The following is a 24502-nucleotide window of genomic DNA, read 5'->3' on the forward strand; positions in this document are numbered from 1 at the left end:
GCAGCTGGTTTCAGACTGAGATAGATGACGACTGGGCACTCAGGACATTGGGAGTGCTTGCAGGCCAGGTGGGGGGATCTTCCAGTGAGGTTTTCTCAACAGAAAAAATCCTGTGTGTTTGTAGTTGATTGATTTCCAAACAGAATATCAAGAATGCCAATATTATCACCAAATGTGCTTCATTCTGAGGCCTCTTCTCTTAGCTGCTATCTCACTGTGTGCTCACATGACTTCTTCACTGTGCACACACAGTGAAGGAGGAAGAGAACAAGTTCTCTGGTCTGTTTTCCTGCTCAGTCACTTCAGTCGTGTCCGACTCTTTGCGAACCCGTGGACCACAGCCCGCCAGGCTCTTCTGTCCATGGGATTCTCCAGGCAAGAGTACTGGAGTGGGTTGCCATTTCCTCCTCCAGTGATAAAGTTTTCTTATAAGAACACTAATCCTATCAGACTAGGGAACTGTCCTCCTGAGCTCCTCTAACTGTAGCTATTTCCCAAAGGCCCCATCTTCAAGTACCATCACACTGAGAGTTAGGGCTTCACCATATGAATTTAGGAGGGAAGACAAATACTCATAACGTTAGGCAGTATTCAGGTAAGTGTCACATGAATTCTTTACATAATGACAACTTCCTAGATTTACCACTAAAAGGAGCTTACTAAGGAGTATTGGCAACAGCAGGCACAAAAGTATATAATGGGTCTGTTGTACATACTTGTAAAAATGTATGGCTTTGGTTAAAGAAATGATGGAACAAAATGAACAGGTAAGTTTGAATCTCAAATTAAACAGTGAAGATTCCAAATAACAACAGTTAACTCTTACTACAAGTCATTACTTATACTGCCCAGAAGTAAATTTTAAAACCAACTGCCTATATCTATATTGTTACTTATCTGTCTAGTGATATATATATCTTGGCATGGATGCCTTATAGGGTTTTCTGAAAAGTAAACTAGTTGCATGATCATGGATTGGAATGGTTTAACTATTTTTAAAACACAAATGTTGTTACCTAAAAAAATTCATGTTAAACCTCAGTTACAGCTAAGTCTATGAGCCCCATCTAGAGTAACCTTTAAAACAAGAAACTTCTAAGGAGTACTAATAACATAAGTGAATAAAATTAAAAAAAATTAAAAGGAAAAAAAAATAGATGTGGCTATCTTATCCTAATAGAAGTGGATATCTCATTGTGGTTGGATTTATATTTTTGCAATGACTAATGATTTTTAGCTTCTTTTCATTGTGCTTATTTGGCCACTTTTATATTTTCTTTGGAAGAATGTCAATTCAGATCTTTTGCCTGTTTTTATTTGTTATTTACTTAATTTTCCCTTTGTTTATTTTTATCATTTCCTTCTGCAGGAGATCTTCCCAATCCATGGATCAAACCCCCATCTCTTGTTTGGTAGGTGGATTCTTTACCACTGAGCCACCTAGGAAGCCCTCCTTTGCCTATTTTTAGGGCTTCCCTGGTGGCACTAGAGGTAAAGAATCTGCATGCCAATGCAGGTGACCTAACAAGGCATGGCAACCCACTCCAGTATTCTTTTTTTTTTTCCTACGGTGAGCATCCATTAGGTGCCATATAGCCCAGGATGCTCCTAGAGCCAGGTGGTTGAGAGAGAAGGCTCCACTCCAGTATTCTTGCCTGTAGAATCCCATGGACAGAGGAGTCTGGTGGGAGTCCAGAGGGTCACAAAAGAGTCAGACATGACTTAAGTGACTTAGCTCGCACACCTATTTTTAAATGGAGTTGCTTCTTGATTATTGAGACCTCAAAGAGGTCTTTATGGGGCTTCCTTGATGGCTCAGTGGTAAAGAATCCACCTGCAATGCAAGAGATACAGGAGACACAGGTTCAATCCTGGGGCCAGGAAGATCCTCTGAAGAAGGAAATGGCAACCCACTCCACTATTCTTGCCTGGGAATTCCCATGTACAGAGGAGCATGGCAGGCTACAGTCCAAAGGGTCGCAAAGAGTCAGATGCAACTGAGCAGCAACGGCTGTTATTTTGTTATCTTCTAGATACAAGTCCTTTATCAGATATATGATTAACAAACATTTTCTTTGATAATGTGGGTTGTATCTTAATTTTCTTGAATGTGTCCTTTGTAGAATCTGCTTTTCCTTCTCCTCCTTCTTATTCATTTTACTCATCTTTGCCATTTCATCTTAGAATATTGAACCTCTTCATATAAGGCATCATTATCCTCTCTGATAGCTTCTCTTGAGTGATGTTCTACTGATCCTGGGACTCATAGAAAATGTGCTCCAGTTTATTTGTGGTAAGGATAGCTTCAGCAGCAGCATTTAGGGATTCTTCCTCAAGAACTTCAGGGGCTTCCCTGGTGGCTCAGTGGTAAAGAATCCACCTGCCAATGCAGGGGACACGGGTTTCATCCCTAGTCCAGGAGGATATCACATGCCACAGGGCAGCTAAGCCCATGCACCACAACTACTGAGCCTGTGCTCTAGAGCCTGGGAGCTGCAACTACTGAGCCATGTGCCACAACTACTGAAGCCTGTACATCTAGAGTTCATGCTCTGCAACAAGAGAAACCACAGCAATGAGATGCCTGTGTGCTGCAACTAGAGTAGCCCCAGCTCACTGCAACTGGAGAAAAAAAGCCCATGCAGCAACAAAGACCCAGTACAGGCAAAAATAATAAACAAATAAATAATTTTAAAAAAAGAACTGCAAGAAGACAAAAGCAACTAAAGAAGGAATCATTATTTACCCACTTAACTGGAAAAAAATAAAAAAGCCTAGGAATGCCAAGTGTTGTAAAGAATGTCAAACAATAAACCAGTGTAAATTTTTTCACTAGTTGTAAAGTTTATCATATATATACCATATGATCCATAAATACTCCTTTGTATATACCCAAGAGTAGTAGTGTTTGCCAAAGGAAAAGATGGTATTAATATTTTGTGGAGAGATGATCTTTATTTGTACTGGGTAGTACCAGACATTATAGGATGTTTAACATCTGGCCCTCACCTTCTAAATACCAGTTGTACTCCCCAATCCCTGGGACGATCAACACATCCCAGGTAAGAACCACTACCCAGATCAGATCAGATCAGATCAGATCAGGTGCTCAGTCGTGTCCGACTCTTTGCGACCCCGTGAATCGCAGCACGCCAGGCCTCCCTGTCCATCACCAACTCCCGGAGTTCACTCAGACTCACATCCATCGAGTCAGTGATGCCATCCAGCCATCTCATCCTCTGTCATCCCCTTCTCCTCCTGCCCCCAATCCCTCCCAGCATCACAGTCTTTTCCAATGAGTCAACTCTTCGCATGAGGTGGCCAAAGTACTGGAGTTTCAGCTTTAGCGTCATTCCTTCCAAAGAAATCCCAGGGCTGATCTCCTTCAGAATGGACTGGTTGGATCTCCTTGCAGTCCAAGGGACTCTCAAGAGTCTTCTCCAACACCACAGTTCAAAAGCATCAATTCTTCAGCGCTCAGCCTTCTTCACAGTCCAACTCTCACATCCATACAGGACCACAGGAAAAACCATAGCCTTGACTAGATGAACCTTTGTTGGCAAAGTAATGTCTCTGCTTTTGAATATGCTATCTAGGTTGGTCATAACTTTCCTTCCAAGGAGTAAGCATCTTTTAATTTCATGGCTGCAGTCACCATCTGCAGTGATTTTGGAGCCCAGAAAAATAAAGTCTGACACTGTTTCCACTGTTTCCCCATCTATTTCCCATGAAGTGATGGGACTGGATGCCATTATCTTCATTTTCTGAATGTTGAGCTTTAAGCCAACTTTTTCACTCTCCTCTTTCACTTTCATCAAGAGGCTTTTTAGTTCCTCTTCACTTTCTGCCATAAGGTGGTGTCATCTGCATATCTGAGGTTATTGATATTTCTCCCAGCAATCTTGATTCCAGCTTGTGTTTCTTCCAGTCCAGCATTTCTCATGATGTACTCTGCATATAAGTTAAATAAACAGGGTGACAATATACAGCCTTGACGAACTCCTTTTCCTATTTGGAACCAGTCTGTTGTTCCATGTCCAGTTCTAACTGTTGCTTCCTGACCTGCATACAAATTTCTCAAGAGGCAGATCAGGTGGTATAGCTGCATTAGAAGATGTGAAAAAGAATGTTCAGTAGCATTATTAATAATAACTCCTAACTGGAAACAGCCCAAATATTTATAATAGAAGAATGAATAAATAAGTTGTGGTATAATCACCTAGTGGAATATCCTGATAACCTCATGATACCAGCATACCAGCCCTCATTTGCTTATATCTAGGCTTTTAAATTTAAGAGTAAAATAATCTTACTGTCTTGTTGAGTCGCTCTTTTATTTCCCAGTCTCTAAAAAATACTGGTTTGAAAATTAATGACTTAGAAATGAGCCCTGATCTTTGGTAAGGGCCACATTAAACAAATGTGGTATTACAATGATATTTTTTTCCCCTTTTAATCACTAGGTTGTTCCCTAACATATATGAAATGTTTAAGACTTAGGCATAATGCTGGCTGATGCAATTTGAGTATGAGATAGCATTCTGAGTTTCGATGCTGCTATTACTTTTGAAATTAAAGTATACAGTTGGTTTCTAGCTATATGATTTATAAGGCAGATTACTGTGCCTTAGCAAATCAGCCTTTGAATGTCTGGTCATTTTAAAAAACTTAATTAATTTATTTATTTTTGGCTGTGCTGGGTCTTCGTTGCTGCCCGCGGGCTTTCTCTAGTTGCGGCAAGAGCGGGCTACCCTCTAGTTGCAGTGGGCAGGCTCCTTATTGCAATAGCTTCTCTTGTTGCAGGGCACAGGTTCTAGGGCATGTTGGTTCAGTAGCTGTGATGCATGGGTTAGTTTCTCTGTGGCATGTGGGATGCTCCAGGATCAGGGATCAAACCCATGTCCCCTGTAGTGTTGGCAGGCAGATTCTTAACCTTTAGACCATCAGGGAAGCCCTGTCTAGTTATTTTTAATGTAGTTAAGTTGTTCAAATCCTGGATATCTGGAGGTCTTCAATGTGCTTGGATAGCCTGGACCTTGAATGTTTTGCTAATTTTCATAAAAACAGGACTTGGCTGGCTTCATAAGATAGAAGCCTTAATGGTATTCTCTCTTAAACAGCTTGGATAAAATTCTTATCACTAATCTGTGCTGGTGCTGTTGTAACATCTGGTTACACATGGTTAAGGTCGTGCTATTCCTTTTCTAACTAGACACAGTTTTCCGGAAGCCCCAGTTTCTTTGGTGGTACCCCTCAGTTCAGTCACTCAGTCATGTCCAACTCTTTGTGACCCCATGGACTGCAGCACGCCAGGCTTTCCTGTCATCCCCAGATCCTGGAGTTTGCTCAAACTCATGTCCAGCAAATCGGTGATGCCATCCAGCCATCTCATCCTCTGTCATCCCCTTCTCCTCCTGCCTTCAATCTTTCCCAGCATCAGGGTTTTCTAATAAGTCAGTTCTTTGCATCAAGTGGTACCCTAGGCTGTTGAAATTATTTCATGTACCCTTATCCTTTTCCAAAGTTGCCTATATTCTGGAGAATTATGAGAAATTGCAACTCATCTTTCTCTTTGGTTGGGGATCTTTCACTTTCATCCCTACCACATCTCAGAAGACAAGCATCAGCAAAATATACATACATATATATATAGAGAGAATATATATAGAGTATATATATATATATATATATATATATATATATATATATTCTCTATCAATAGTTTGCATAGAATGATGCTAAAGCTGAAACTCCAGTACTTTGGCCACCTCATGCGAAGAGTTGATTCATTGGAAAAGACTCTGATGCTGGGAGGGATTGGGGGCAGGAGGAAAAGGGGACGACAGAGGATGAGATGGCTGGATGGCATCACGGACTCGATGGACGTGGATTTGGGTGAACTCTGGGAGTTGGTGATGGACAGGGAGGCCTGGCATGTTGTGATTCATGGGGTCGCAAAGAGTCGGACACGACTGAGCGACTGAACTGAACTGAACGGATAGTTTGCATCCAGTTTAACTAACTAGAAATTGAAGTGTGTTAGTCGCTCAATCGTGTCTGACTTGTGTCTGACTCTCTGTGATCCCCTGGACTGTAGTCTGCCAGGTTCCTCTGTCCGTGGAATTCTCCAGGCAAGAATATTGGAGTGGGTTGCCATTCCATTCTCCAGGGGATCTTCCTGACCCAGGGATGGAACCTGGGTCTCCTGAATTGCAGGCGGATTCTTTACCACTTGAGCCAAAGCTAGCTTTTAATTTGACTAACACAAATTTAAATTCTCATTCTCCTGCTTACTATTTGTTTATCTTGACCAAGTTACCTAAACTCTCCAAACCTGGTTCCTCTTTTTAAAAATGGAATGGAGGGAATTCCCTGGCAGTCCAGTGGTTAAGACTCCAGGACTTCTACTGTAAAGGGCACAGATTCAATCTCTACTTGGGGAACTAAAGATCCCACATGCTGCATGGCATGACCAAAAAAAAGAAGAAGAAAAAAAAGAAAAATAAATAATCAGGACTTCTCTGGTGTCTCAGTGGTAAAGAATCTGCCTGCCAATGCAGGAGACACAGGTTCAATCCCTGATCCAGGAAGATCCCACATGCTGTGGAGCAACTAAGTCCATGTGCCATAACTACTGAGTCCGTGCTTTAGAACCCATGCTCCATGACAAGAGAAACCACTACAATGAGAAGCCTGTGCACTGCAACTAGAGAGTATTCCTCACTCAGCGCCCCCATGCACCAATGAATGCCCAGCATAGCCAAAAATAAATAAATGAATAAAGAAATATTATAAAAAGAAATAAATAATGATAGGAAAAGTATCCTAACTCCTTTAGTAGTCAAGAAAATGCCCATTAACATTACTTATAAAATTGCCCCCACCCAATTTTGAAGCATCATAATTTGTTATTCATTGGCTGTCATTTTGTCTCACCTCCAAGTTGTTGGATATTATTTAGGCCAGAGGAACAGGAGGAAGATGATCATATTATTAATAACTGAACTGCAGGGAAAGTGCCAGTCTCAAGGATACTGAACTTCACTGGAATATGGCCAGACTGCTCATGTATCTTTTATGCATTTTCTCCTCCCATCCTATAAGACTAATCAAAGCTCTCAACAACATGACAAGGCTAGAAGATATCTCTTCTCTTTTCTGTACTACAGAGAATTATATCTATGTTAATGAAGAAGAAATATTCATGATATATTGAGCTAAATACATACACACACACCGAATATGAGAAAAGTGTGGAATAATACATAGAAGGTTATCTGGAGTTTGCAGGTGAAGAAGGAAAAGGGGTAAAATTATATATATTTTTATAAGATCAACATATTATTTACTTGTTTTCAGTAAACACAGGCTAATTTTATAATTCTGGAAGAAAATTTGATCACAGATTGAAGAAATATACAAATTTGAAAACTTTTAATTTAATATGGATATATAGTTTAAAATATATTTTATTATCATTTATTATTAATATAAGCTTAAAACTTATAATTAACTTATCACCTTAAAGTAAAAATATATTTTTATTTTTTGGCTGTGCTGGGTCTTCATTGCTGTGCTTGGGCTTTCTCTCGTTGTGGCAAGCAGGGCCTACTGTCTAGCTGTGGTGTACGGACTCCTCATTGTGGTGGCTTGTCTTGTTGCAGAGCATGGGCTCTAGGGTGCACAGGCTTCAGTAGCTGTGGTGCTTGGGCTCAGTAGTTGTGGCTTGTATGCTCTAGAGTGCAGGCTCAGTAGTTGTGGCTTGTATGCTCTAGAGTGCAGGCTCAGTAGTTGTGGTGCATGGGGTTAGTTGCCCCAAGGCATGTGGAATTTTCCCGGATCAGAGAGCAAACCAGTATCCCCTGCATTGCAAGGCGAATTGCTAACCACTGGATCACCAGGGAAGCCCCAGAAAAATTAATATATTGCATAAACCTGAATATTCAGTGACATGAGCATCAAACATATGTTTAATTTAGAGTCATTTCACAGAAAAATTTCTTTTTTTTTTTTTTTTTCTTCCAATTTTATTTTATTTTTAAACTTTTCTATTTGTAGTATACATTTCTTCCACCAAAAGGGCCAAACATCATTCCAATAATATGAGTTATGAAGTTTTATTTATTATTGCATATGCTAAGTCGCTTTGATCGTGTCCAACTCTTTGAGACCCCATGGACTTGATCGTGTCCAACTCTTTGAGACCCCATGGACTGTAGCCCACAAGGCTCCTCTCTCCAGGCAAGAATATTGGAGTGGGGTGCCATTTCTTTCTCCATCATTGTATATAGTCTTTGTGAAATGGATGCAATAAACATTATTTTTTCTTTGAAATCACCCGTAGATCATTTGGTATTTCACAGAGGCATTTTGAGGAACACACTTTAGAAACTTGGAATTAGAAGAGTGATTTCCATACTCTTTAAACAATGCACCCTTTCTGGTAAAATATTGATTATAAATATTTATCTATTAATGATAAATTATATGTTTATTTCTCTTCTAAAATTTTATGTATGTTTAAAACCTACATGAAATTCAAAACATTAAAATGATAAAATCAAACAAAATTATGTTTTAAAAATACTTTACATTAATGCCACAAAAATGTACCTTTAAATATTTATCTTCAGGTATAAGTATTTTATTGAGCTCTGTATTGCTAAACATACTTTATTATTTTGAAAACCACGGTCAACATTTTGTGATACAATGATTAAAAGGATTGGTTCTAATTTAAAAGAAATCCTAATTGCTGACAGATAACAGTTGGATAAAATTACTTAGAAGATATGATAATATAGCATTTGCAGAAGCCAGATAAAAGAATGATACAAACAGCTCTTTTGAGAGGCTCTTCAGTGTTATTTGCTTGCTTTTGCTCTGTATTTCCTTTTCAAATTTCTATTTCAGCTTGTAATTTTGGAAAAGCTCCTGATTATAGTAAATGACCATTGTTCTACAAAATTTATGATGTTTCAGCAAAATGAAATAGCCTCTATCACATTAATTTTCTTCTTGTCAATACATTCCAATCATCATAGTCTTTAGTCTGTTGCAGAGGTTGCAATGGTGTCAATAATTTCCCAGTCTGTCAGAAACTGGTAAATGACAGAGAACTGTCATAATCTGTATGTTACAAGTGGTACTGCCATGATGTCAGTGAGATTATCTGCTGCAGATGTTAATGGTCATAATCACAGCTTAGTGGGTCACCATGTCATTGTGCACCCTGCAGCATATAGAATTGATTCAATGCTTCCTGTGTGCCAGGAACTGTGCCAAGCATTGTATAAGCATAGTATCATTTAAGATAAACACTTATCCAGTTAGATGTGCTTAGTTGCTCAGTCGTGTCTGACTCTTTGCGACTCCATGGACTGCAGCTCTCCAGGCTCCTCTGTCCATGGGGATTCTCCAGGCAAGAATACTGGAATGGGTTGCCATGCCCTTCTCCAGGGGATCTTCCCAACCCAGGGATCGAACCCAGGTCTTCTGCACTGCAAGCAGATTCTTTACCGACTGAGCCACCAGGGAAGCCCATCCAGTTAGATAGGTATTATTATCTACACGAAGACTCAGAGTTTAAGCCATTTGTCAGGTGGCAAATAGCGAAGCTAGGGCTTGAATTTAAGGTTTGTGATTCCAGATGTGCTCTTTACCTATAAGCTATACTGCTTCTGGTAGTATCTGAAGTATACATTACGAAAGCTCAAAAATGTTTGGTTCTCTTCTATTTTATGCATGTTGTGTGTGTGTGGTGTTAGTCACTTAGTCATGTCTGAATCTTCGTGACCCCATAGCCCACTAGGCTCCTCTGTCCACATAATTGCAAGGATATATTTCCTAGTGTTCTTGTAATTGGTAAGGGCCACCTAATGAGTTCTGGCCAAGGGGCTGTGAACAGAAGTGATATCTTTTGTTTCCAGGTAAAAACACTTAATTGGTAATATGCAACTCTCTTACCACCTTTCTTTTGTGTTCAGATGCTATAGCTTCTCAAATTCAAATAAACCTGATAACTCTGGAGAGTTACCTGAATCCATAGAGTAATTTGTGTGAGTTAAAAGCAAACTTTTGTTCTGTTAAGCTACTGAGATTATAGGACTATTTGTTAACATACGTTTGTATGTGTGTGCATGCTCAGTCACTAAGTCCTATCCAACCCCTTGCAAACCCATGGGCTGTAGCCGGCCAGGCTCCTCTGTCCATGGGACTTTCTAGGCAAGAATACTGGAGTGCATTGCCATTTCTTTCTCCAAGGAATCTTCCCAACCTAGGGATAAAAATTTTGCTTGGCAGGTGAATTCTTTACCACTGAGTCACCTGGGAAACCCTAGCTTACTATAACCTGATTACTTCAGAAAACTGGTACTGGAAGTAGAGTACTGCCACAACAAAACTCTGAAATATGACATTGGCTAAGTGGTTTTGTGGTAGGATTTTTCAATGGCAAAAATGTGGTGAAATTGTAACTTGCAATAGACTCAGCATATATAATTAAGGAATTTGTAACTCCAAGAGATTGGAAAGCAATGCTAGTGGGAAAATATGGGGAAGAATCTAGAAAATAAGATGTTAGTACTATTTGTCATAGTGATGGCATTGTTCATCAATAGTTGCTGGCTTTGATTGGTGTGATGGTTAATTTTATGCGTCAACTTGATTAGGCTAATAAGAAATGCTCAGATAGCTGATAAAGCTTTATTTCTGGGTGTGTCTGTGAGGGAGTCTCCAGAACAGATTAGCATTTGAATCAGGAGACTGAGTGAAGAAAACTACCATCACCAATGTGGGTAGGCATCTATCAATTTGTTGAAGGCTTGGATAGAACAGACAGACAGAGAAAGGGCAGTTCACTCTCTCTACTTTGACAAAACACTCATTTTTTTCCCCGGTCATTGGATATCAGCACTCCTGGTTCTTAAGTTTTGGGATTCAGACCGGGAATTACACCATCAGCCCCTCAATTCTTAGTCCTTCAGACTGAGTTACATCACTGGCTTTCCTGGTCCTCCAGCTGGCAGATAGCAGATGGAGGGACTTCATGGCTTCCATAATAGCATAAGCCTACAAGAAATTTCTCTGTGTGTGTGTGTGTTTCTCTTTCTCTCTGTCACCGTCTATCTATAATATATACATATAACATATATATATATATATATATATATATATGTATATCTTAATGGTTCTGTTTCTCTGAAGAGCTTGAGTAATTCAATTGACAAAAATAGCTCAAGAAAGAATTAGCTGGTTTGCAAGCAGAAATAAAGGGGAATATTGGGAGACTGGGATTGACATATACACAATACTATATATATATATAGTATTGTGTATATGTATATATAAAATAGATTAATAAGGACCTACTGTATAGCACTGGGAGTGAACTGAAAGTCACTCAGTTGTGTCCGACTCTTTGCGACCCCAAGGACTATACAGGAATTCTCCAGGCCAGAATACTGGAGTGGGTAGCCTATCCCTTCTCCAGTGGATCTTCCCACTGGAGAACCAGGGTCTCCGGCATTGCAGATAGATTTTTTACCAACTGAGCTATCCAGGAAGCACAGGGAGCTATACTCAATACTCTGTAATGATTTCGATTCACTTTGCTATGCACCTGAAACTAACACAATGTTGTAAATCAACTATAAAATGTGAACCTGTTAACCACTCAGTCATGTCCCTGCTCTTCATGACTCCATGGGCTGTAGCCCTTCCAGGCTCCTCTGTCCATGGGATTCTCCAGGTAAGAATACTGGAGTGGGTTGCCATACTATACACCAACAAAAAAATTTTTTTAAGAAATAAAGGGGAATAGTTTATGGTTGGAAAATCCAACTGTATTTCAACCTCAAACTGTAAAAAATAAGATTGAGAGATCTTTGGAAGGACAAATACCAATTGAAATGTTTCAAATTATTAAAATGTATCATGGGAAAATCAGACTAATTTAGTATTAAATAAAATACTCAGGTCAAAGATTACCTTAATGTGGTTTTTCCACAGAAGTCTGACAACCTCAAGTTAATCCACATTAAAGAAATGGGGAGATATGGAGAGCAAGAAAGAAAAAACAAAAACAGTCTATGGCAAATCTGAAAACTACATCTGCATAAGAAGTGCAGGTGTGGTTATTGGCACATGTTGCTGACTGAAACCAAGTCTGTTTTTGAAACAATAGAACTGTTAAACCATAAGCCTGTAAAAAAGACTTATACCACTCCTTGGACCACCAGGATGAAAAAAATTCTACGTCATCAGGGTCAATTTAGGCCATAAGACTTAAAAACAACTCTTAGGCCACCAAAATTATATAGACAAGAAGCAGGCATACCCCTCAAGGCATACCTCAAGGCATACCCCTCATAGTCCATAATGCTTAGTTCAGATATAATACCTGTACAAACATGCGTAGAGATTCAATTAATTTTATGAAACTAGCATAGCCTTAACACAAATCTTGTAAAGATAATTCAAAATAATAAGCTAATTGTATTGATGGGTAAAAATACATCCATTTCTAATAAATAATAGTAAATATTGTGGATTGATTAGCTCAACCTCCATTCTATCTTCCTAACTGCAGTTAGAGTTCTGATGGTAAATTCATTTCTGCCAATTAGATTGACTTGTTAGATATGTATAATGTGTGTATGAGATGGAAGACATGCTGCTGTTGCTGCTGGCAATGTCATGGGTATGAGACTGGTGACTCCATTTAGCAAAGACACCTTTGAGTCCAGGTGTGGCAGACATATTTGATGCCTAACATTGAATAACCTGATTTCTGACTTGTCCTGTCCATGTCAGCCAGCCTCCATCCTTGGCCACCTCAGTGTTTGCACAATGAGCCTACAAGTGGAATAGCCATGATGGTAAGGATGGATGCTATACATGGGCTCAAAAACATGGAGTACCTACCAAAACAAGCTAGCATCTTGGTGGCAAGTTGATTATTTCAGACCTTTCTGCCATGGAGGATAGTGTGAATTGCTCTTAACAGAATTGACACCTTATCCAGATATGAGTTTAGCTTGCTTTCTCTGCTGGCATCATTATGTGAAATTTACAAAATGCCTGATTCAAGGGATCCATTTTATGGTGAAGAAGGTGTGGCAATGGCCACAAGACCACAAGGACCCATTGGTCCTCTAATATACCATAGACCTCAAGATTAACTGGTCCAATAAACTGATTGAATGGCTGGTTCAAGGCACAGCTAAGGCACCGGACAGAGGACAACACCTTGCAATGTTGGGATATTGTCCTTCACAATGAATAATATCTACTTAGATATCAACAAATGATATGTAGCATTGCATTTCTAATATCTAGAATGCATGTCTTGGAACCAACTCAGTGACTCACTTACAAAATTTGTATTTCTTATTTCTACATACACAAATCTGCTTCTCACGGGGAATGCTTCCACCAGGAAACACATTAAGGGTTCTACCTAACCTGAAACTACACCTACCAGTGGTAACTTTAGGCTTCTCATTTTGATAGAGGAGAAAGCAAAGAAAGGAGTTACTATACTAGTGGGCATAACTATCTCTGATTATCATGAGAAGTTAGAGCTTCTGCTTCATAATGGAGGCAGGATAGAATATATTTGTCACTCAGATGATCCACTGGGATCTCTTTTAGTTATTCCATGTCTGATGATAGCAGTGAATGGACAACAATTACAGTAAAAGTGACTCATAATGGCAAGGCAACAAAGGGCTCAAACCCCTTGAAGATAAAATGTTAGGTTGTCCCAAAAGGTAAATGACTTAAACCAGCTCCAATGTTGGTCAAGAGCAAGGGTAATAAAGAATGAATGATAGAAGAGAATATGTTGATCAACTGGTCTTCAATCAAGATTAATCAAAGCAGGGGGGCTTCAGCTTGTTAATTAACTCTCCTAAATTACTTAATTTTAGAGACTATGGCCTGCATCTCCTTAAAAAATTTGATATAGTATACTTAATATAGGGTAATAGTGTATCTGATTAGTACAAAGGGTGAACTGAGGCAGATACACATATGTTGTGCAAAGGGTAAACTGTTGTACATTTGAGTCCTCCCTTTTAAAGAATATGTATTGTATGAAGATTCTTCAAAAAACTAGGAATAAGCTACCATATGACCCAGAAATCCCACTACTGGACATATACCCTGAGAAAACCACAATTCAAAAAGATACCAGTACCTCAGTGTTCATTGCAGCATTATTTACAATAGCCAGGACATAGAAGCAACCTAGATGTCCATCAACAGATGAAGAGATAAAGAAGTTGAGGTACATATATACAATGGAATATTACTCAGCCATGAAAGGAATGAATGTGAGTGAGCTGAACTGAGGTGGATGAAACTAGATCTTGTTACACTTACTTTCTGAAGTAAGTCAGAAAAACAAATATTGTGTATTAATGTATATATTTGGAATCTAGAAAGATGGTGCTGATGAACCTATTTGCAGGGCAGGAATAGAAATGCGGATATAGAGAATGGACTTGTGGACACAGCAGGGGAAGGAGAGAGTAGGACGAACTGAGAGAGTAGCATTGACATATATACACTATAGATAGCTAGTGGGAAGCTGCTATATAATACAGGGAGCCCAGCCTGGTGCCCAGTGCTCTATGATGACCTAGAGGGGTAGGATGGGGAGGTGGGGATGGGAGGGAGGCTCAAGAGGAAGGGGGTATATGTATGTGTGTGTATATATATATATATATATGTATGTATGTATATGTGTCTATATATAGTTATGGCTGATTCAGGTTGTTGTATTACAGAAACCAACACAACAATGTAAACCTCCAATTTAAATTTTTTTTAATTATTTATTTTTTTATTTGTCTGTACCAAGTCTTGGTTGCAGCCCACATGTTCGTTAGTTGTGGCATGTGAGATCTAGGTCCCTGACCAGGGACTGAAACCAGGGCCCTGCATTGGTAGCATGGAGTGTTAGCCACTACAAACAATAAATGCTGGAGAGGGTGTGGAGAAAAGGAAACCCTCTTGCTCTGTTGGTGGGAATGCAAATTGATACATCCATCATGGAAAACAGTGTGGACATTCCTTAAAAACTAGGAATAAAACTACCATTTTGTTGTTTAGCAGCTCGGTCATGTTATTGATATTTCTCCTATCAGTCTTGATGCCAGCTTCTGCTTCATGCAGCCTGGAATTTTGCATGATATACTCTGCATATAAGTTAAATAAGCAGGGTGACAATATGCAGCCTTGACGTACTCCTTTCCCAATCTGGAACCAGTCCATTGTCCCATGTCCGGTTCTGTTGCTTCTTGACCTGCATACAGGTTTCTCAGGAGGCAGGTAAGGTGTTCTGTTATTCCCATCTCTTGAAGAATTTTCCACAGTTTGTTGTGATCCCCACCGTCAAATATTTTGGCATAGTCAATAAAGCAGAAGTAGATTTTTTCTCTATAATTCTCTTGCTTTTTCTATGGTCCAACAGATATTGGTATTTGATCTCTTGTTCCTCTGCCTTTTCTAAATCCAGCTTGTACATCTGAAAGTTCTCAATTCATGTACTGTTGAAGCCGGGCTTGCATAATCTTGAGCGTTACTTTGCTAGCATATGAAATGAGTGCAACTGTGCAGTAGTTTGAGCATTCTTTAGCGTTGCCCTTCCTTGGGATTGGAATGAAAACTGACCTTTTCCAGTCTTGTGGCCACTGCTGAGTTTTCCAAATTTGCTGGCATATTGAGTTCAACACTTTCACAGCCTCATCTTTTAGGATTTTAAATAGCTTAGCTGGAATTCCATCACCTCCACTAGCTTTGCTTGTAGGGCCCACATTCCAGGATGTCTGTCTCTAGGTGTGTGATCAGACCATCATGGTTATCTGGGTCATTAAGACCTTTTCTGTAGAGTTCTTCTGTGTATTCTTGCACACCTCTTCTTAATATCTTCTGCTTCTGTAGGTCTGTACTGTTTCTGTCCTTTATTGTACCCATCTTTGCATGAAATATTCCCTTGGTATCTCTAATTTTCTTGAAGAGATCTCTAGTCTTTCCCATTCTATTGTTTTCCTCTATTTCTTTGCATTGATCATGTAGGAAAGCTTTCTTATTGCTCCATGCAGTTTTTTGGAACTGCTTTCAGATGTGTATATCTTTCCTTTTCTCCTTTGCCTTTTGCTTCTTTTCTCAATTATTTGTAAGCCCTCCTCAAACAACCATTTTGCCTTTTTCCATTTCTTTTTCTTGGGGATGGTTTTGATCCCTGCCTCCTGTACAATGTTATGAACCTCCATCTAAAGTTCTTCATGTACTCTATCAGATCTAATCCCTTTAATCAATTTGTCACTTCCACTGTATAATGTTAAGGGACTTGATTTAGGTCATAACTGAATGGCTTACTGGTTTTCCATACCTTCTTCAATTTAATTCTGAATTTGGCAATAAGGAGTTCGTGACCTGAGCCACAGTTAGCTCCTGGTCTTCTTTTTGCTTACTGTATAGAGCTTCTCTGTCTTCAGCTGCAAAGGATATAATCAACCTGATTTCAGTATTGACGATCTGGTGATGTTCACGTGCAGAGTGTCTCTTGTTGTCGGAAGTGGTTGTTTGCTATGACCAGTGTGCTCATTTTTTGTGTGTGTGTGAAAGAAAATTCTGGTTCATGAACTAGAGCCCAGGCTTCTCCCTCCTTCCATCTTTAGAAAACCTCTGATTTGAGACTTTCAGATCTATAGTTCTGGCTCTAAGGGAGGAGATGTTTGAGAGTAAAGTGAGCAATGGGGAACTGTGGGGAGCAGCAGATGAAGCTTCCCTTACTCACTCCCCCCTCAACTCACCCTCTGCTGTACAGCCTGGTTCCCAATAGGAGTTGGGGACCCCTGCACTAGGGGATATCTGCCTACATTGACTACATTTTTTTTTTTTTTTTTTAAGGAGAGACTACTCTGTTTTTTTCTACTGTCATTGCAGTAAGCTACCAAGCTCTGTTTGGTATTTACTTTATATTTTCAAGGTTTTTTGTTGCTGTTGTTTTTTGGTATGATCTCTCTGGAATAGGTTAGAATTAATTCTAGACATTTTATTATGTTTAGAATAGTCAGGTACTTTGCACAAACTTCAGAAAAGCCCCTATATTGCACCAAGTATTTAGTAAAGCTATGCTTCAAGAAGTCATCTTCCAGTCCATGGAGCTCAATTCTGGCCTGTTTCTCCCAGAAGCATCTGAATGACCCTAGACAAGTGTAGCACCTCAGTAAGCCTCAGCAACCTTGGAAAGTTGATGATTTTGGTATCAGACTCCCCTTGTGAGGAATACAGGGAAGAACAGATGCAATGTAGCAAGGACAGCACATTTCCTACTGCTGGCCCTCCCAGTTCTCTGGGTCTGCAAAATGAAGGAACACAGTGTAATGTAGCTGATGCAGCGTCTGGCACAGAGAGTTCTCTGTGTTTGTAGCTACATGTATCAAGATCCCTAAGCCTCCTAATTCTAACTGGCCTCCTCTGCAGGGGTGGTACCCTTGGAAAGAGTTCCCTGGATGTTAGGTTGGTAGCAAACTCATTACTAATTACAGGAAGTTAAGTCTCCTCTGGCCCCCAAGACTCTCCTCCTCTATGACCTTGGGGAAGGGACTTCCTGTTAGGACCCCATCTTGTTTGTGTGGCTGTGACGAAGTGGTCTGGGGCTTGCACTCTCCTACCTCAGCAGCCTTCTTTGATATTCTACAAGCTTCCAGCTCCAGACCCACAGATTCTCTTCCAGGGCAGCCTGTGAGGACGGTGGTGACAGATCTCTGCCTTCAGGCCACCCTATGGGTGAGTGGTCTGCATGAGACCTTCTCTTCAGATCCCCTCAAAGCAGAAAGGGTTCTGGGTTCCCTCCCCCACCCCAAACCACAGGACCTCACAACCACTTGACTGTCCTTGAAAGGGGGGAGAGAGCCCAGACTGACTATTTTCCGGTCTCTTGAGGAGATGGGCCAAGCGGGCTCTGACACACCCATCTCGATTCCATGTGGTAAACCTCCCCTCCGACGAAAATGGCCGTTGCTGACTTGAATTTTTCCCTGGCTAAGGAAAAGGCATGAGTCATGTTATCTTCTCAGGTCTAGGGTTTGGAGAGTGGCGAGGGTCACCTAGGTGGAGGGTAGGATTATATAAACTAATATTCTTTGGATTTATACTAGAGGTGGGGGAGGGGCAGAAAACCCACCATTACTAATGGATATTACATTAACTAGTCAGGGTAAATTGTATTAGTCCGTAGAAGATTGTTGAGGCTTTATTGCCTGGCATGTGAACTATCTGGAATGTTTGATGAGTATTTATGTGCATTGTTCTACGTTAATTAAATAAATTTGTTTAAGTTGTATTTTAAAATCCTCTCCCCTCTAGCTGAGATTTTGTCCTCCATTTTATGTGTCACTCAGTGATATGTGTTAAAATTTCCCACTGTGACTGTGGATTTGTCCATTGTTTATTTCTGTCAGTTTTTGCTTTGTATGCTGGCTTTAAGAGGCATACAAATTTAGAATTTGTATTACTATCTTCTTATTGCATTGAACCTGTTATCATAAAGAAATTTCCCTTTAAAGTGTACCTTTTACTGATATGGTTATTACCAGTTTTCTGAGGTTAATGTGGAAAAGGTGTACATTTTGCCATTTTTTATATTCTAATTTTCCTGATGATTAAATTTTGCATGTGTCTCTTTTCAGGAGTATTTGATGAGAGGTTTCTTGACCAGTCTGATAAAATGTCTATTTGGAGTATTTAGCCTGAATCTTTTATTATAAATAGATCTAATTTGGTTTATGTATATCATATTACTGTATATTTATTTTTACCTCATATACATTCCTTTCCCTTGCCTTTCCTTTGATATAGTTGATGTTTTATAACTATTAAATCGTTACTTCACATGGCTATCTAGTTAAACTTTCTTTTGCTGTTCTTGTAGTGTTCACTCTTCAGATTACAGTGGACATGTTTGCATTTTCACAGTCTAATGTTAGTTAATTAGTTCTTTAAAACTGCTCAGAGGATTATGGGACGTGAGACACTTTGATTCTCTAAACTGTCTCCAAATTTATTGTCACACATTATCGTTGTCTCTATATTTAAATCCCCAGAGGAAATGTCAATTGTGTTCTATAGCCAATACTCATTTAAATTTGCCTATATATTCACAATGCCGTTAGTCTTTCTTTATAGCGTCTATGTGCCTCTGCTGCTACTGCTAAGTCACTTCAGTCGTGTCCGACTCTGTGCGACCCCATAGACGGCAGCCCACCAGGCTCCCCCGTCCCTGGGATTCTCCAGGCAAGAACACTGGAGTGGGTTGCCATTTCCTTCTCCAATGCATGAAAGTAAAAAGTGAAAGTGAAGTAGCTCAGTTGTATCCGACTCTTAGCGACCCCATGGACTGCAGCCTACCAGGCTCCTCCGTTCATGGGGTTTTCCAGGCAAGAGTACTGGAGTGGGGTGCCATTGCCTTCTCTGCTATGTGCCTCTACTAAGGATGATATTTCTTCTGCCCCAAAGAGTCTATAATATTTTAGATTGAAACATTTAGTCACAAATTTCCAAGTTTTTGCTACATGATGATGAAATGAATGTATATTCTTGTAAGAATGTTTCTCCTCCATTATACTTTTTTCTTACTAATATTCTTATACTGAGTTGATGTCTTGTTACTTTTGGAAACTTCTCAACCCTATTCTCTTCAAATACCTCTTCTCTACTATTCCCTCTCCTCTCTGGGACTCACATTAGCCATGTGTTAGATATACTCTTCGCATCACCTGTAATTCTCCATACTTCTCTTTTGGTATTCTCCATATTATGTCTCTCCAGACTACATTCTGGATCTTTACATCAGACTTATCTTTTATTTCTCTAATTCTTCCTTCAGGGAGATAGGTCACTTTGACCCTGGAACCATCACACCATGGTAGATTTAAGAGTATGTTTTTTGTCCTCCTAGAGCAGAACAGAAAAGTGAGACTTGGGGATGAAAAGCCACTTGTCACAGGCCACCTAGCCTGAACCAAGTACAGCAGGGTCTAACATCACAGACTACACTCTAGATCCAGACCCTTTCCCCAGTGCCTGTTTTCTTCTTAGCTGTGACTGATCCCTATCTCTCATTTCCTGAAAAATGGAGCCACAGTGAGGTCTCTTAGTCTTTACTTTTAGCATTGTGATACATTTCTGTTCAGATTATAAAGTCAATGATATTTCTTCAGTAGCCATGATATTTACTGAGGACTTCTTCTGGTACTGTGACCATCGACCTGTCGTTGATGATTTTAGAGCGCACTGATAAAGTGAACCTTTTACAAAGAAGAGCACAAAGCTGGGGTATTTACCAAAGGCAACACAAATATTGGTCTGAACAGGTCACTTCCCAGCAGCACCATCTGCTTCCCATCAGAAGCACGTGATGCTCATATGGACAACCAAGCAAGACAGTAAGTGACCAGTCAGCATGACTGACATGTACCAACCAAAACCTTGTAGCTAAACATGTCATTCTTCTCTCCAACCTGGCAGAGTGAAAAATGATGGGATGAGGTTAATGTTTGAGCATTCTTCACTGTAGCTCTAATATCATTTGGAAAAATGTAAAGAAGACTTTCCAAGCCTATATGGACCACTTTGTTCTCTCCACTTCCCCACAGTGCTCCATATGCCATTCCACCCCATCATCAGAGAAGCAGTTTTCAGAAACAAGACCAAATGCATGTTAACATGGAGACAAAGCAAAAGCCTCCAGAGAGAAGAATGGAGAGAAACAGACAGGATAAGACCTTTGGGAGCTGGTTCAAGATCATAGTGAGTGTCCTGGCTAAATGGACCTAATGTGTAGAAGATGACAGACAGTCATGTTGGACTTATGTAGAGATGCTGGGAACTTTTCTGGGGAAGTGGAGTTCATAATCCATCTTATTACTACGAGGAATCTTCTTAGATCATCTAAGGATGAGTTCAGAGAAGCAACAGAAAGGAAACAGACTGGCTGCAAGGAGGAACATGGGAGAGCTTATCTAAAAGCAAAGGAGGAAAAAATAAAATAAAATAAAAGCAAAGGAGGAAACTACTGCCAGGGAGATGGAGGACTTCACACCAGATTACGTGTTTGGCTCTAGCTGGGTGTAGGAGGAGGTTGAGTCTCTGGGGTCTATGTCAGAGGGGCCGGTGAGGTGTACCTCATGTGGAACTTTATTAAAGGAAGTACCTGTGAAACATACTAACTTGATTTTTTCAGGAAAAGTATTTGAATGAAAAAAAAGGGGGTACCTAGAAAATCCATGTCTGGTGCCAAAGTCAGTGATAACAGATATTGTCCTATTTTCAAAAATGATTTAAAGCCTGATAAAATGTCCTAAAGCAAGACACAATTGTGTCTTACCTTAACCTTGGATTCTATTATATCAATTTTGTTTCCCATTTGTTCTTTGGCTCCTACATTGCCTTTGGTATAAAATATGATGAGAAGTGGCTGCTTAATTGCATTCTGAAGCAATTCAGTGTGCCCTTCATTCTAGTCAAAGTAAGAGAGGGCATGGAGGCGATGAAAGGAAAAGGGGTAGGTGGCAAGCACAGAGAATTCAGTCTGGTCTCATGTTCTGTTTCTCCTGTCACTCTGAGAAAATGCAAGCCCAGTTCTTTGTAGAGAATGTCAACATTGCCTGTGCATTGAAGAATGTCAACAGCAAGATTTTCAGTGAGGATAATGAAAGAGTGTGTGTCAGGGGCTGACTAAGGATAAGAGGGCAGGGGAGGGGCATGGTCTTGCTTGATCCCATGCACAGATTTCCTGGAGCTTACCCAGCCCCTCTTGTGTTCTCTACAGATATCTATCTTTGTTGAACCCTGTGACACACCCCAGTCTGTGCAGAAGGCGCTGAAGTCTGAAAAGGTGGGACAGGTAATGCAGACTTAGCACAAGCTGTGCACTCATACCCAGACAGTCCTCTTCCCCAACCCACCCTCAGACTCAGAGCCACTGAACCCCATCCCTAACTCTGCAGCTTACTATGAACAAACCATAGGATGCCTGCCAGCAAGCTCTTGGTATCCAGAGACTCTGCTTTGGCCCTGGTATGGCTACAGCAGTAATTGTAGGGGAGGTGAGGGTAGAGGGTCTGTCTGGGTAGAGCACTCAGAGATGATATCATGGGGTATCACAGTTGGTGCTGTAAGTACACCAGCGTGGACCCTCTCAGCTTGTCTCCCTCATCCTGGCTTCCTGGAGACTTGATAACCTGTCATATTGGAATGACACAGAACTGTAGAAATGGCATGGCTGCTTCCCTTCACATCCATTCAGCAATCATGCCCAACTTGAGGACCTAGGGCCAGTGTTGGGGCTGATGGTGTGGGTGGTCAGATAGATCGGGTAGAAAAAGCAGATTTGTCTCAGTTATCCCCTTTGGGATCCTCACTCTCTTTTCTCATCATAGCTTTTGTCCTTGGACCTGAGCAACAGAAGCCCTACCTGGTGCATGGCCTGTCCACCCTATAGAGAATGCTTCCACCAAAAACTTGAACCTCTCCAACACTGAGGCGAGGTGGGGCACCCAGATCCTCCTTTGAAAGAAATGTGGGAAGCCTCATGGGTGGTGACAGATGAGCGGAAGTGGATTTGTAGGGAAAGGAAGGGTGTGGTGCAGGCCCATCTGGTCCATGTGGGTATTCCCATAATTCCAGGTGAAGCTTCAGGGGAGAGGGCAACAGTCAGCAGCTGGAACCAGAAGGGATGTGTGCAGACAGAAATACTGTGTGCACCGCTTTCCGTGATAACCAGTATGAGGTCTTCCTCTGCCTTGTCTCTACACCCCTATGTCTCACCTTGTCCCCTCTCCGTCCACTCATTATTCATCCCCTTCCATCTCCTCCCTACCTCCTGAGCCCCACCTCAGTCACCTCCCTGCCACAGCATTCCTGGGCCTGAGGGCATCCCTGAGGTGTGTCCTGACTTTTTGAAAGAGTGCTGGACCCCCAGTGAGGCAGCAAAGCACCAGGCTCTCCTCCCCATACCTCTTCTCTCCACAGCCTTCCCTGGGTCCTGAAGGAAGGAAGGGAGGAGGGAGGGAGGGGAAGAAGGCTGCAGACTGGATTTGAAGTGCTGGCCCTTGTGGAACCAAAGAAGGGAGTCGGAACAGTCTGGCTGGGAGTTACCCATGGAAGGAGATGAAAGAGGGTGGTAGGAAGGAATGGAATAAACAGTCTCTCTCTGAGTCAGTCCAGATTTGTGACATGGGTGAGATGACCTAAGAGCCTGGAAATGGTAGGATACTGGGCTCTGTGGGGGCACACACAGGGCTGTGATGATGTAAGTGACTTGCTCCAATGAGAAGGTCATGTCCACAGTTTCACGGACTTTTCTCTTTTGTCTTAATTTTGACAGCACCATCCTGGAATTGTTCCCCAGGTTAAAAAGCTTGGTAAGTGCATTCCTTGATCACAGCTCCTCTAAAGAGCACTGACAGTGCCCATAAACTACTCTGAAATCTATTAGGACCCATTCAAGTTCCATTTTTGAACTTGACCCTTAAATGTCCTGGGGGAGGGGGGCGTACCATTCTCTGTGGGAACCTGAAAAGGCTCTGGATCTTCTTTAGCCATGTGTGCCACAGGCTTCAGGTAAACCATGGAGGTGGACTGAAAATGTAGTCCTACCACTGGCATTTCCAGGGACACTTTCTTCCCTGACCTCTGATCCCCAACCCATCCTGGGCCCATCCTTTTCCTGACCATCCAGCACACATCCTGGACTGCACTGCTGACTTCCTCTTCCCTCCCCTAGGATGGCCAGGAGACACTCTCAGTTCCTAAATGTGCTGTGGAAGCCCCCAAGTGCTTACCAATTACAAGGTGAGCACAGAGGATCCAGGCAGGGTTCCAGGTGGTACAAGAGGGTGTCAGCCCTTGTCCTGAGGACTGTTTTTAATTCCAGGGAAGTTTCTCTGGATCTGATCAGGTGAAGAGTCAAATCCTGCAATCCTGCAGCAGTAAGTACCCCTGGGAATCTGAACAAGGGGAGGGCCAGGACAGGAGGCCACCCAAGCTCAGGTTGCTCATGGGATTTTCAAGTCTTCTTTGCGCCTTTTCGACTCGCCTCACTTCTTCCCTCAGCTATTACTTGATCCATGACTATGGAGATCGCCAGGACTGCTGGCTTTTTATCATGAGGAGGCCTGCTTCTTCCTGACCATTCCATTCCCTCTCAAGGACTCAGGCTTGTGAGTATCACAGTGTAGACTCCTCCCTCCGACATGTGGTTCCCCAGCAGATGCAGGCCAGCTCCTGCTGACACCTATGCTGGCAGACCACCACCCACTGTCCTCTGTGTCTCCTAGAAGCAGCATGCGTGCGCACTTCTTGGACAACAGGAGAATATGAAGATGCTCAAGGACCCAGAGTGTGTGGTGGGAAGAATGCCGGAAAGGGTGGTAAGGGGCCAATCACAGGCTCCATCGTGTGGCTGCCCTGACTTTCCCTTCTTCCC

The 24502-nt window shown here is 41.3% G+C and overlaps 1 protein-coding gene across 1 annotated transcript in view; it reads left to right on the plus strand.

The window, feature by feature from the left end:
- The window catches only part of LOC113888101, a 93371-nt gene that overhangs the window by 61655 nt on the left and 7214 nt on the right, over nt 1-24502 (plus strand). The window contains 4 exon segments of the mRNA XM_027535424.1: nt 20670-20823; nt 21845-21919; nt 23402-23438; nt 24354-24446. Of these exon segments, the coding sequence (XP_027391225.1) occupies nt 20670-20823; nt 21845-21919; nt 23402-23438; nt 24354-24446 (359 nt within the window).

The sequence above is a fragment of the Bos indicus x Bos taurus genome, chromosome X, assembly GCF_003369695.1.
Source record: "Bos indicus x Bos taurus breed Angus x Brahman F1 hybrid chromosome X, Bos_hybrid_MaternalHap_v2.0, whole genome shotgun sequence".
NCBI classification, from domain to species: domain Eukaryota; kingdom Metazoa; phylum Chordata; class Mammalia; order Artiodactyla; family Bovidae; genus Bos; species Bos indicus x Bos taurus.